This window comes from Pantherophis guttatus, chromosome 7 (assembly GCF_059756535.1).
Source record: "Pantherophis guttatus breed Tessera chromosome 7, ASM5975653v1, whole genome shotgun sequence".
Classification (NCBI taxonomy): Eukaryota; Metazoa; Chordata; class Lepidosauria; order Squamata; family Colubridae; genus Pantherophis; species Pantherophis guttatus.
Genome location: NC_142069.1, coordinates 38,778,593 through 38,793,016, shown reverse-complemented (window position 1 = coordinate 38,793,016; position 14,424 = coordinate 38,778,593). Strand labels below are relative to the sequence as shown.

At 34.6% G+C, this 14,424-nt stretch overlaps 1 protein-coding gene and 1 long non-coding RNA gene across 3 annotated transcripts in view; one reads left to right on the top strand and one right to left on the bottom strand.

The window, feature by feature from the left end:
• The window catches only part of LOC117655640 (uncharacterized), a 44,317-nt gene extending 41,329 nt beyond the window's left edge, over positions 1-2,988 (top strand). For both annotated transcript variants that reach the window (XR_015728931.1, XR_015728930.1), the window contains one exon: positions 911-2,988. This is a non-coding gene — a long non-coding RNA (uncharacterized LOC117655640). The remainder of the gene's footprint in view (positions 1-910) is intronic.
• Positions 2,989-10,485: 7,497 nt separating this feature from the next.
• DCN (decorin) overlaps positions 10,486-14,424 on the bottom strand; it is a 28,020-nt gene continuing 24,081 nt past the window's right edge. Inside the window, exons 7-8 of the mRNA XM_034403243.3 lie at positions 13,662-13,800; positions 10,486-12,151 (exon numbers count right to left, since the gene is read on the bottom strand). Coding sequence (XP_034259134.1) covers positions 11,957-12,151; positions 13,662-13,800 — 334 coding nt within the window. The 3' untranslated portion in view covers positions 10,486-11,956. The remainder of the gene's footprint in view (positions 12,152-13,661; positions 13,801-14,424) is intronic.

Genomic DNA, 14,424 nt, shown 5'->3' with positions numbered 1-14,424 from the left:
CCCCAAATCTATAATTCACTTTGCCTAACATCCATGCAGCACTCACTTTTCAAATGGAAAGTATTAGGACACATACTGTAATAAGTGTTTGTGGTCATTTTAGACTTGTTTTTTATTCCTAAAATGGAAATGAGAGATTTGAGGATTTACAAAGTAGTATTTCTGTACAACCTATTAGCAGACCACAAGATTCTTTACTGAAACAGTATGTCATTTTTATGGGAATTAAGAATTATGTATTGCCTTGTTTCACTTCTTTAAAATATAAGAAACTGACTACCATTAACCCATGTTGTTTCTTACTGTCTTATTTCACAATGCACAAAGAAGGAATTTGGGGGAAAAAATAGAGTGCTTTGACAGTACCAGATACTTTTAGGTTCTTCCTAATTTAAGGAAATAAAAATGCACATATAGACAAAAGATTGTCAAAATTAATATCTAGGTGACATAGCTGGGTGATAAATTGCATCAAAATTTTCTATTTGACATCAATAGTTATACTGTATTTTTTACTAATTTTACATCTCAATTTACTTCAGTGACAAAATTACATTAGAATTTCAACTAATATAAAACAAATGAATAAATCACCAAGCACTGTTTACTAAGGCTTCTATATCTAATCTGCAAAAATCCAGATAACCACTGGATTTTCTGGATAACCAGATAGCAGACAAGAGATACATAAAACTATTTTTTCTGCCATCTTGTGGATATCTGAAATGGTGGGGCACAGATATGATAGCTCTATTTTTTTATACGTTACAATTAATCTTGTAATTAGAAAAAAAAAGAGATTTGGAAAGGATAACTATCTTTTTCTCCTTCATATTTAAAGAAAAGGATTGTGTTGTATATATCTGTAAAATATGGACTTAACTCTTTTATATTATTTTCATGTGATTAGATTACAGATTAACAGAGTTGGAAGGGAACTTGTAGGTCATCTAGTGCAACCCCCGCTCTCACAGAAGATCCTACACCATTTCTGACAAATGGTAGTCTCTTCTTGAAAGTCTCAAGTGATGAAGCTCCCACAACTTCCAAAGGCAAGCTGTTTCATTGGTTGATTGTTCTTACTGTCAGAAAATTTCTCCTTATTTCCAGGTTCAATCTGTCCTTGTTCAGTTTCCATCCATTATTCCTTGTCTAGCCTACAGGTGCTTTGGAAAATAGCTTGATCCCTTCCTCTCTGTGGCAGCTCCTCAAATATTGGAAGACTGCTATAATGTCTCCCCTGGTCTTTCTCTTCACTAGACTAGCCATGCCCAGTTCCTGTAACCATTCTTCATATGTTTTAGTCTCCAGTCCTCTAATCATCCTGGTTGGTCTTCTCTGCACTTTTTCTAGAGTCTCAACATCTTTTTTATAGTGTGGTGACCAAAACTGGATGCAGTACTCTAGGTGTGGTCTTACTAAGACTTTATAGAGTGGTATTAGTACAGAACTTTGCATCTTCCTCAACAAAAGAGGAAGAGAAAGAGGAGGAGGAAGAAGAGGAGGAGGAGGAAGAAGAAGAAGTTGATGATAATTAGTGCTGTAGATGACTTTGTGAGAGAAATGTATTATTACATGTCTCACGGTAAATGAGAACTATGTTCTTTTAAATAATTATGTATTTTTGGCTTACTGTTCCAAAGGCTGGCATGCACGCCAATATTTAAAACCCTATTTAAACCAGAAGTTTTATCTAAACTGGTTTGTGTGAAATTTTTGGCTCTTTCAGGGCTTTTTTCTGAAGGATATCCTGATACTAAGCCTGCATCAGTTAGCCCGTATAAAATGTAATTTGTATTTTTTGTATTTCTTACAGAAGAGGACACTTCATGAGGAGAAATCAGCACATTGTGTAGCTTGAGATAGTTGTGTTTTTATTAGTTACTAGAATGTTCAGTCTGGATCTGTTCAGAAGTGAATAATCTGGACCCTTTTCAGTCACGGTTCAGATCCAGAGATGGGATTAGATTGCATTGGTTGCTGTTGTTGATAATCTATCAGTTGGTTAAAAAAGACCTGGATATGCATAGTGGTCTTTTGCTGGTCTGTTTTAACCAGCCGATGGCTTTTGATACCATTATCAGAACTGTCTGCAATGACTGGAGAGTAATGGCATTGTTGTGCAGTGGATCTTCCCTTTTTTCAGCAAAACACTTCAATTCATATCGGCAAAGGGTGAGACATTGGTCCTGAAGCCCCTGACTGATTGATGCTACAAGGTTCAGTCTTATCTCCAATCCTGTATAATATGTGGCATCATGAGTGCATTCACTATACTCAACTTTACATTGATAGCCCGTGCTATAGAGAAATGATGTCTACCTCTTATTCCAAGGAACTTGAAGACTGGTTGTGGATGGGAGAGAAAAGATTGGGATTAAACCAGGCAAATTGGAATTCATCTAGATTTTCTGTTGACACCAATGTTTCTTTGGACAGATTTCAATTATCTATGAAGGAGCACCTTTGCAAATCTGCATAAATGGATCGTACTCAAGCATCAAGTGGAAACTATTGTTAGAGGGACCTTTCACCAGTTTCCTTCCTATACCCATTGTGACTGTAACCATTACCATCTGGTTAGACTACTGCGATGAATTCCACATCTCCACATGAAGCTCCCTTTAAATACTATTTAGAAACTATTTAGAAGACAGCAGCCCATGTGACATTCAATGTGAAATAAATTACTTTGCTTGCAATGAAAGAGATTAAAGAAAAATAAGAAAGTCTAAATTAGAGGCTAAAATAGTACACAGAGTGAAAGAACAAGAAAAGTATGCTAGTATGAGTTATAGATTATTTGAAAAATTTATACACAAGTTGTAAATATATTGATGAAATAAAACACAACACAATTTTATTAGTTTTGGAAACAATTCTGTGATGTGAAGCTGGCCTGACTGAGTCCATCTTGGAGGCTTCATTGTTGCCAGATGTATTTGAAAAAGTTAATGAATCAATAATTAAAGAAGGGTGAGAAAAGCATCAATTTGGATTTTATTTTTCTCTGATTATGTAATGGCTTGGGTGTATGGTCATGATCACATACATATTTTTTCATTTTATCACCATATGTAAATTATGAAGATGGTTTAAATTATGCAATAATTTAGTTTGCTGAGGCTGACAAAGTATGCAGTAAAATATTGTACTTTTAGAAGACAATACTGAAGCTCATTTCTCATGCATGGAGTGAGACATCAAGCAGATGGGGGGGGTGGGGAAACCAAGTGGAATTTGGAGATTCATCATTGGATTAACTGAAACTCTGGTCATTCTTCTCAAGCCAATTTAAGGGTTTAGACAATGGATCCAACTTTTGCGCCAGTTCCTTAATTCCAAACTCATACTGCTTTTCCATTTATTTACTTTTTAAGCACTAGCAACTAGAAAGATAGCAATGCATCTGGTGAAATGAAGAAGGCTGTTTTCCTTTTCTTGCTTCATTTTACTGCATATCCTACATAAGAATACACTGTTCAAAACCCGAGGAATCATAGAATGAAATTTTTCTGAAGATAGAAGGAGACAAGGAGGCTGAGCAGCCACTCTTCAGTTCTCTAAAGCATTTCAACTAAAGAGAGGGCTTTTAAGGAAAATGGCTGCTTAGCCTTCTCTTTGGTTGAAAAGAGAACATCATAGAAATGATAGTTGATATTTTCTGTTTCCATGATGCATAAAACTGTAAGGAATTACTATAATTTAATCAATTGTGGCAACAGTAGTATTTAAACATTAACAATAAATTTGAATATCTATCTTGGACGGCAAAGTATTTTAATATATCAATTAATTGTTGACTTAAAAGGTAAATTTAGTATTGGTTCAATTATAGTTTCTACTCATTATCTCAGTAACAATGTAAAGTTTAATTTATGTTTGAAATAATAGAAAGAAACAAAAATAGCAGAAACAGAAGCTTTGAATACCTATGTTAGGAATTATACGTATATCTAATCTTTATATCTTGCTCCTAGATAACTGCAGACCTGCAGTTTTTGCCTCCTATGGTTTCCCCATGTTACACATCTTTTGGGATGTGATTCATGGAATTAGTGATTATCTTATGGATAATCTGGTACCTGCCCATTTCATTAAGTCTGACCATATGGGTAAGTTCCAGGTCCTTTCTCTTAAATGTTGCCACTGTGTAGGACCTAGACAGCATGCTTTCTTGGTAGCTGCCTCCTTTCTTTGGAAGATCCCACCCCACCCCTAGAGTTCCAGTAGGTTACTAGCCTCCTGGCCTTCTGAAACTGTAAACATCTGGTTATTCCCTTAAGCTTTGGAATAGTAGGATAGTGGACCTAGGCAAGCTCTATAGTTATTTGGAGCAGGGATGGATTTTACTTACCTTTACTGCCGGTTCGTAATGGGGCCGCACATGCACACTTGCTTCATTTGCGCGCGCACACACTCTTATGTGCAAGCATTTTGACGATGTCAGGATCAGTGGGTGGAGCCTCCCGCCGGTTTTACTACTGGTTCTATAGAACTGGTGCGAACTGGGGGCAACCCATCACTGATTTGGAGGTGTAGGATGTAAACTAGTTTTCAGCGAAAATATTGTAAATCAGAGTCACATGACCATGGGACACTGCAAACGGTCATAAATGTGGACTGGTTGTGAAGTGCCTAAAATACAGTCATGTGACTGGGAGGGGGGGCTGCCATCAGAACTTTTGAACCGGGTCATGAGTACCTCTTGGGGGATATGCTAAACAACTGATTGTAAATTGAAGATCACCTGTAATAACTACAAGATAAATGGCAGCTAATTCTTAGTAAAGGTAAAGGTTTCTCCGCTAGGGGTCAGTGCTCATCTTTGTTTCTTAGCTGAAGGAACCAGCATTGCCTGAAGACACTTCTGTGGTCATGTGGCCAGCATGATTATTCACTGAGATACGTGGAATGATGTTACTTTCCCACCAAAGAGTACCTATTTATCTTATCACATTTACATGCTTTCAAACTGCTAGATAGACAGGAACTGGGGCAAGTAACAGGAGTTTGCCCATTGCATGGTGCTCAAGTCTCGAATCTATCAGCTTTCCAGCCAAGATGGTCATCATCTTAATCACTGGGTCATCACATTCTAATTCTTAGTGATCATACATAAATTATTTTCCAGTTTTTGGAATTTTGTAAAAATTTTATTTTCTGAAAATATAGAAATATCCAATTAGATAATGTGAGGTTTTTTTTAATGGAATATATCTTCTAGAAATCTCTTTTGCCAAATCAACAGTTTCAGCTGAATGAAATATTTTAACTCCTGTTTTTGGGGAAAGCTTTTAGGAACCCTGTATAAAAGGGGCAACATTATTTTCAAATTATGAAGCCTTAAGGATAATAATTTTAAAAGCAGGTGAAGGAACCCCTTGAGTTGCGTAAGATGTCATTCAACTTCTTTGCTATAGGCTGATGCCAAGATTTTGATAGCTTTTTTTGATATGAAGATTATACAAGGTATTAACTTTAATTGTTCTCCCAGCCCACCCTTAATTAATAAGTGATTTATGATCATTTAATGAGAAAGCCCATGTGGTATAGTGATTGACATCCTGCACTATGAGGAAGGAGATCCACATTCTAGCCCTCCCATAACCATCTGGTCGACCTTGTACCAGTACTCCCTCTCAACTGCAATCTGCAAAAAAAAAAAAAAAAAAACAGTTGCAAAACAAAAGCATTGTTGAATCATCCAGTAATAGCTTTGTTCAGCACAGTACATGAATAAGCAGACCCTGAAACCATGCAGGATTTCATGTGGAATTTTATTTATATATGTGTGTGTGTGTGTGTGTATGTATATATATATATATATATATATATATATATATATATATATATATATATATATATATATATATATATATATTTGTAGATTTTCACAAGTAGAGGTATGCAAGTTTTCTTCCTCGCACAAGCATGAAGCCGAAGACACCAGCCTGAAGATGACAAGTGGGACCTCGTCAACATGTGGGAGGGGACATTCTGCTCCCTTTTGCCTTTCAGCTCCAATCCAGGAGTCCTCAACAGTCGCATTCACGACAAACCATTTTATACCAAATTTATATTTTTCTGATAAAGAAATAAAGGGAGACTAGTATAGATCTATTTCAAGCTATTTAGCTCTGTCAGCTAGCCATACCCTCACTCGAATTCGAACTTGGGCTTCCTGCATGTTAGGCAGTTGAATTAACCTCTGAGCCACTAGCTGATGAGAGCTAAATAGCCAGACACAGACTTTAATAGATAATTAGAACTGCAGAAAAAAACTATTGCTACCAACCTGCCTTCCATTGAGGACCTGTATACTGCACAAGTCAAAAAGAGGGCTGTGAAAATACCTACAGACCCCTCACATACTGGACATAAATTGTTTCAAGTTCTATCCTCAAAATGACACTATAGGGCACTGCACACCAGAACAACTAGACACAAGGACAGTTTTTCCCCAAATGCCATCATTCTGCTAAACAACTAATTCCCACAACACTGTCAAATTATTTACTAAGACTGTATTACTATTATTCTTCTCATCCTTCCTAGTGCCTGTCTCTTCCCACTTATGACTATAACCATGTTGCTTGTATCTTTACAATTTATATTGTTTTATTTGTTTCCTAGTACGATTTTATTGCTTATTAGTAACTTATGACTATCACTAAGTGTTGTATCTTATGATTCTTGATGAATGTACCGTATTTTTCGGAGTATAAGATGCACCTTTTTCCTCCCTAAAAGGGGGTAAAAATTTAGGTGTGTCTTATACACTGAATGTAGCCCTGCCCATCCACTGGCCCCCACCCTTTGGCCTCTGCCTCCCAGCAGTTTACCTCCTTGTAGCAAGCAGCAAGAAGAAACAGCTCATTTCAGCTTCAGCACAGCCTAATTAGCACAAGTTGATTGGATCGGCCTCCCGACTCTCAGCTGTTTTGCTCTCAGCTGTTTTGCACAGGTCTCTGCTGCTTGCCGGAAGGAGGTAAATTGCTGGGAGCAGATTTTTTTTCTTGTGCTAATCAAGCTATGCTGAAAATGAAAATGAAAGTAAAGCAGGCTATTTGCTGTTTGCTGCAACGAGAAAAACTTGCTGGGAGGCAGAGGCAGAGACAGATTTCTTTTTCTTATTTTCCTCACCAAAAAAGGTAGGTGCATCTTATAGTCCGGAATGTCTTATATTCTGAAAAATATGGTATTTTATTTTTCTTTATGTACACTGAGAGCATATGCACCAAAGACAAATTCCTTATGTGTCCAATCACATTTGGCCAATAAAGAATTCTATTTTATATAAAGAAATTATGTTGTGAAATTATATAAAAATATTGGTGATGTACTCAGGTTTATCAACAGTTTCAGGAGATGTAGTAAACTTCTATAGAAGTTTATACAAGCTTCATCTAATGAAAAAAATATAATCCTGTTTTATTAACAGAGAGATAATTATTTTTGAGAAGCAGTTCATTTTTAAAGGCTAATAAATAACAATCAACTACAACATATTGAATTAAAAATTCTCTGAAGAACAGAATATCTGTTAATGGGAAATTATTCACATGCTGTGTAGTTATAATAAATGTATGAAATCACATGTTTCTTTTAGTTCAAAAAGCATGTAAGGAAAATGTCTGATCACTAGAGGCCACTGTCACACTTATTGGTTAACTACTTGGCTGTCGTGAAGGTACTTGGGCAAGGAATTAAGGGCCACGAAGATTAAAGATAAATTCATCCATCCTAAAGTATCACATTTTTCAACTCTTGAGTTCTCAAAATCCTAATCCCAGTTTGATCAACTTAATTTTGTAAGAATCTTCAATTTATTCACAAAATCTTTATATGCTTCATGTTTTTTAAAACTTCAGTTGATAATGTTTTATTCTCCACTATCCTGCAAAATTAGCTGCATTCTTTTAACAGTTGAACGTATTTGGCTTCTTTATCTAAAGCTTGATTTTTCTAATTCTGCCAAGTTTTTTATGAGCTCTGGCTACTTTTCTTGGACAAAATATTATTATTTTTTTACATTTCTGTCCTATTCAAAAAGAAGTTGGAGAATTAACAACCATAAATTGCATTAAATATTGGCTTATTAAAGAGAAGCTCCCTGAAGATGGGCTTCAGCACAAGTATGAGAGCTTAGAAGACAAAACCTCTGGTCCAGGTGTCTGACCCAGTTGGATCCTACAATCTTCTACAATCTTCTGTGATCTTGCAATTATCCTGGGACACTCATATGTGCCTTATTTGTAAATATCTCAGTTCCAGAGTCAGAAATATGGGTCAGAAGAGAGAAATTTGATGCATCTTTCTTAGGGGCATTATTATTGTGTTATTAATTTTAAGAATAAACTTGTTTGTAGCTCTGTCTGTTTCTCTTTCTCTCTGTATGCGTGTTCATCTGCATGTATGTTTGCATGCAGACCATAAAAACACAAAGTATTGCCATTATCTGTTTTAATATCTCCCTAATTAAACATTATCTTGAAGACTTATTTCTTCCAAAGTTGTTTTGGTAATAGAATCATAGACTCCCCCAATATCACATAGCTGTTTTAAATAGCTCAGAGATAAATTGGATGATTGCATTAGCAAACTCTTTTGAACTTTTCATAAACAACCCCCATGACACTGAAGGTGATGGAATGTCCAAGCATCCATTTTTCTAATTACCAGTACATAAAGCAGTAATTTTATTTGGGAAAAAGTCATGAGGAAAATTGTGAAAATACCAATATTTTATTCCATTCACAACGTCCTTCCTTCAGAATCCAATACAAATCCTTGTGGTTTTATATGTTTTCAGTTGTTACTAGCTGTCCCAATGCCTTCAGTCCTATCTATAAAATAATGCCTGACTGCAGTTTTGTGTTTTGTGATTTTTTTTTTATGTCTTCCAGAAGACTTTAATCAGGAAGGATGAAAATTTTAACTGAGTTAATGCATGGAAGGTGTAAAAATATTACTATTTAAAAATAGTAGAGAAGCAACTTAGAACTATGGAGAAATTTCCTGACAAAACAATTAATCAATGGAACAGCTTGGCTCCACAAGTTGTGAATGCTCCAACGCTGGAAGTTTTTAAGAAGATGTTGGATAACCATTTGTCTGAAGTAGTGTAGCCTAAGCAGGGGGTTGGACTAGAAGACCTCCAAGGTCCCTTCCAACTCTATTCTGTTCTGTTCTGTTCTATTCTATTCTAAATATTATTATTATTTTATCTTTGGACAATGCTGGCTTCTTTGTCAAGAAACGAAGATAGGCACTGTGCTCTAAAGTCAGACACAACTGGACAGGGAAACTTTTTTCTTTTATTATGATTGAAATGTCAATAGATATTTGGTTAAAGTCAAGGAATATTTCTTATCATACTATCTGTATTGTACAAGTAGCTGTTTTGTGAACAGAATTCATAAAACAGGAATTCAACTATAATTTATTCATTACATTTCCCTTTATCCATTCTTCTTCTATCTGTCTTTCATAACAACAGATGCGTGTATACTACCCTCTCAAAGATAATTCTTCAGGCATTTGGTGAAGAAACTACAATGAACATTCATGACACAGTAAATCTTTAGGGTACTATAAGATTTTCCATTATTTTTGCTGTATCAGAGAAATTGTTATTTTTTTAATAGCCGTCAATTCGGTCTTATAAAGAGGTTTCTCTATATAATTTAATGTTAGATTAAAATCTAACACTTTGTACAAGTAAAATTAAGACCTGTTATTTTTACACTTCCCTCATAATAGTGAATTTTGTCTTTCAAAAAATATATGTATTAATTTATGAACACTTATATTGTATATGCTATGTGAATGGCGTGGTAGCCTAATGGTGAAGATGTTCGCTTCATAAAGTTGAGAATTCAGAGTTGGGTAGTCGCAGATGTTTCTCTTCTATGGAACAAAGAAAAAAATATCTGCTGCGAACTCCACATGGCATCAGGAAGGGCACCCATCCAAATCTACCCCAAATTAAGGGATTACAGAGTCATAAAAAGGGAGGAGTTTTTTACATTGTATATTCTATATAAGAGCGCTGTGGTGGCCTAGAAGTGGAGCTCTCTCCTCACAATCAAGAAGCTGTGAGTTTGATCCTAGTGACAGATATTTTTCTCTCTGGGCGCAAAGAGAAAATATCTGCTGTGAGCTCCACATAGTGTTAAGAAGGGCATCCGGCCAGTAAACACTTAGCTCCATCCAGTCTCCCTGACTCTACTCTAATGCAAGGAATTACATGGTTATTAAAAGGGAAAAAAATCTATAGTTTTCATATATCAGTGTATGTGATAATCCAGGTTTTAACTTTAACTATTTCATTTTATGAAAATCTGCATCTAGGCTATATGATAACTAACCAGATTCAACTACTTTGAATAGCACTAGAAAATGATTGTTAATCTGTGCCTTTGCAATAGGTTCATTTCCGCTGCTTTAGATGGCAGAGCCTATATAACAGACACCAGGATCTTGGAGTTTGCCAATACTGTTTAATATAAAACATACATACATTGAAAATACTGTATTTTGAACAATTAAGAGGTATCCAAACTTTTCTTTAATGTGTCATGTTGAAAGAAATACAGTTAAATTTGGAGATAGGTTTCCCAGAAATGTACAGCCATCTTTGATATTCTTGCTACTACATAAAACCAGTTACAGTGATGTAAAAATAAACTTTGCTTTCAGATTTGTTTTAAAATAATATTTTAGATAGAAGAAGATCTTCTACTTCTGGCCACTTGATAATCCCCTGTAAATCTAGGTATTGTTGAGCAAATAATCTGAATATTTCTTTACACTACATTCAAAAACAGTGTTAAAATTTAAATTAGTTAAAGTGGATGAATGTCCACTGTTGCATTTAAGAGCAATTTATTAATGTAGTAGGCCAACATTGCTTAATTTATACATGCTTGCAGATTTACTGGTCACAATCCACATAGTAATTTCTCAAAGGCTCCCAAATTAATGAGAATTCTATTTGAATATTTTTATCAGATATTTTTATGAACAGGAGCAGTCATTGTGTGAATAAGGGGAAATAAATTGCACTATGAAAACATTAGCTTTGTCACCTAGAAGGTATGGATGATAATGGAGAATTGGAGAATGAAGCAGGAACTTGTGGACATGGCCCCAAGTCCTTTCCCTGATGCTAAATGATAACGGTAAGATTACCTCATGTTTATTGCAAATTCAATTACATAGTAAAAGTTCTTGGTGATTTCCATACAAGATGTGTGAGGCCCCACCATCTCCATTCCATGGGGACATAAAAGTATCAGTAGCCATTGGTGATATATTCAAGAAAAAGCCAGGATCATGAATGTATTTTGAGCCTGTAGATTATTTTCCTAATTGTACATAAATTATCTGGGAAGATTTTAACATAAAATCATAGAAAAGAAAAGAGGTATATATTAAAATAGCATTTTAACCAAAAATATTAACAAAAGCAACATTTCTATATTGCTTATCTGAATATCTAATATTTTGATACCTGCACTTATGATTTAAATTTTAAACAGATGGGAGTTTATGAAGACTTGATTGATTTTTTTTTTAAAGTATGCCTCATTACTTTGTCTTCCAAATATTTTTTTGTGTGGCTGTAGAGTAAAAATGTGATATATACTATTTCTAATTATGAAATACTTGACCAATATTTAGCCCCAAATCTCATGCACAGTGGAATGTTGAAAAAAATCTGTTGTGCTCACCTAAGGGAGAGATACTGCTAACTATATCATGTGTTGTTGATGAAGCAAAAATTTAAAAAACAAAGTAAATTCACTTATTTTTCTCTAAAAACTATCTCATGGGTCTTTTACAAATATAATAATCTCCACTCTGCAGTTAAGTCTCCAATATCAGGCTTTAATAGTTACCAGCAATTTTAAAAAGCAACAGGTATTTAAGTGGAAACACTTTTGTGCATTTATTTGTAGTTTCCAAGTTGTATTACAGATCGTTCATAGATGCATCGGAAAGCAGATGGCTGAATTTCCCAGAATTGCACAGGGTTACTAAACAGGCTTACTCCTGAATAAGCAGCTTTTTTGCTATTGTATCCAAGAGGACAGAAATCATTAGGGCCAATGGCAGCAATTTTGTTGTTGTGAAGGTAGACAACCTGAAAAACAAAACAAAACATAGAAATAAAACAGTTTTGTTGTAGTCAGTTGTAAAAAGGCAAAATTAATATATAAGAATATCTAAATGTTTGAGCCAAAATACTTTTCAACCTTATCTATTCTCATTGGAAACAAAGGACCCATAAACACATGTAATCAGTTTATTTCTATGAGATAACAAGGAAATTTCAGTGCCTTATCTTGTTGTTTGTCATTTTCATATATTTGTACATTCCAAATACATTCCACAAACTACAGGTATATAAATTTCTGATGCTAGACTTTAGCAGCTACAAGATGTTAAAGCAGGAGTTCTAATCACAGATATTTGATATCCTTCTGCAGAACTCAGGAATCTGAAAATCTTCAAGTATTCGTTCATAATGTTTTTTGTGATTCTCCTGACCACTACAAGATTGAACTAACTGTGCTATTTTTATAACATAAAATAAAATATCATCAACATTAAATGCTGCAATAAATATTTCTTCTACTGGAGATTGGATGTCATGCCCTAAATAATCACTTCCAAATTTATGATTCTATATGCTTTAACCATTATGATTTAATATGGCGGGAAAATGATGACCTTCTCATGGGTATGATGTATATTTTTCTGTACCACCTCCAATTACAAGAGAGCAAAAAACAAATATAATTTATGTTTGTCACTGCGTTATTTTATTTCCCAGCTGAGCTTCATTATTTTTGGACTAATAGACTTACTGTAGTTTGCCAAGTTCCTTATCAGTAAACTACTACGCATGTCCATCCACCCTCATTCCTTCACACTCTTTCCTTTGTTCTCTTGCCACGGGTGCCGGTTGCTGAAAGGCAGCTGGCCCAAATTACTTCCAAAATGTAACAATTAACTTTTCTTAGTTAGTGAGGTGTTTTATTTTCTTTATAACAAATAAATGAGTTTTATTAGAAACCTTCCTTCACGTTTCTTTTCAGATTATTGCAACTTGGAATAAGTCACGATCTATCTCCTCTAAACCAGGGTAATTAGTCCCAGAGCCAAACATGGGATTAATAAATGCCCTGACAATGTTGCATTATAAAATTATATCTGTAGCAATGTAAAATTTATAAGGTTTCCCTAAATTCAAAAGAAGTTACTAAATTAGGAAATATTTATAGTCAGAGAGGCTGCAAAGTCTAAGCATCATGTTTTGTATTCAGGAAATTAATATTTTACATTATCTTTATAAATATATTATGTTAATATTATTGTGTGTTTATTATAAACTCCGAGGTTAAGGTTCCTGTGTAAACTCTCATCTTTCAGGTTTGTTGTTGTATTTACCATCTTCAGACCATTGTTTTCCATTAACACATGCATGATTATGTTATTAAAATGCCAATTACTCAGGCTATCATTCTGAAGCCAAAATGCAGCATTTTTCTGCACATATCTTCTTCAGGCCAAGATACCTCTCCAATATAGTGCATTTTATCTGTGAGTTTAACAATATTTCTAATTCTTCTCCTTAGGATATACTTTACCTGTATGTATTTGTGTTCTCCTAGTCCAGCAGGTACTTTGGCCAAATCATTGTTGTCTAAATGGAGTTCTCTCAAATGTGGCACATTGGTTAAAGATCCATTTTCCACACTAGCAATGCGATTGTAACTGAGGCCAAGCCTATAAGGAGAAAAACATGATGCCAATTATGCTAAAGTAAAAGTTTTGTTCTGTATTTAACACCTTGATTTCTTGATTTCATTTGTATTCTATGCATTTTTAACTATGCTGCAAGCTGGCAGGTGCAATTCCACAGAAACCAGATGCCCTATATAGAGTTTAAAGATTTATGAAGGCCCCAGCAAAAGGAAGATATTTTTAAAAACTAATGTTTTACAGCAGGGTAGAATATATGTGGGCTGCATGTGATCCCTTCAGATCCTCAGCTGTGTTTGACCCCAGAGTAGGCATAGACATAATATTTTGACTGTCATTGGATGGAAATGTTGATAGATAAAGCAAGCTTTTTAAACCTTACATAAACTTCCATAGCATCACTTAAGACTCCATATTTTGAGGCCGTTCTGTTTTTACATATTCAAGCATATAGTTGTTCTAATCATCTGAAATTTTACCCCTTAAATCTTTTCTAAATCACACTAGTTTTTAAAGTATTCAGTTATTGAATTTTAACCTACCTTGATAAAGATATTAAAATAATGAAGGATAACTGTTCAAGATTAGAAAAACTAGTTAATATAACTAGTTAAAACTAGTATTTTAAAATGTCTGTTTTCTATAGTA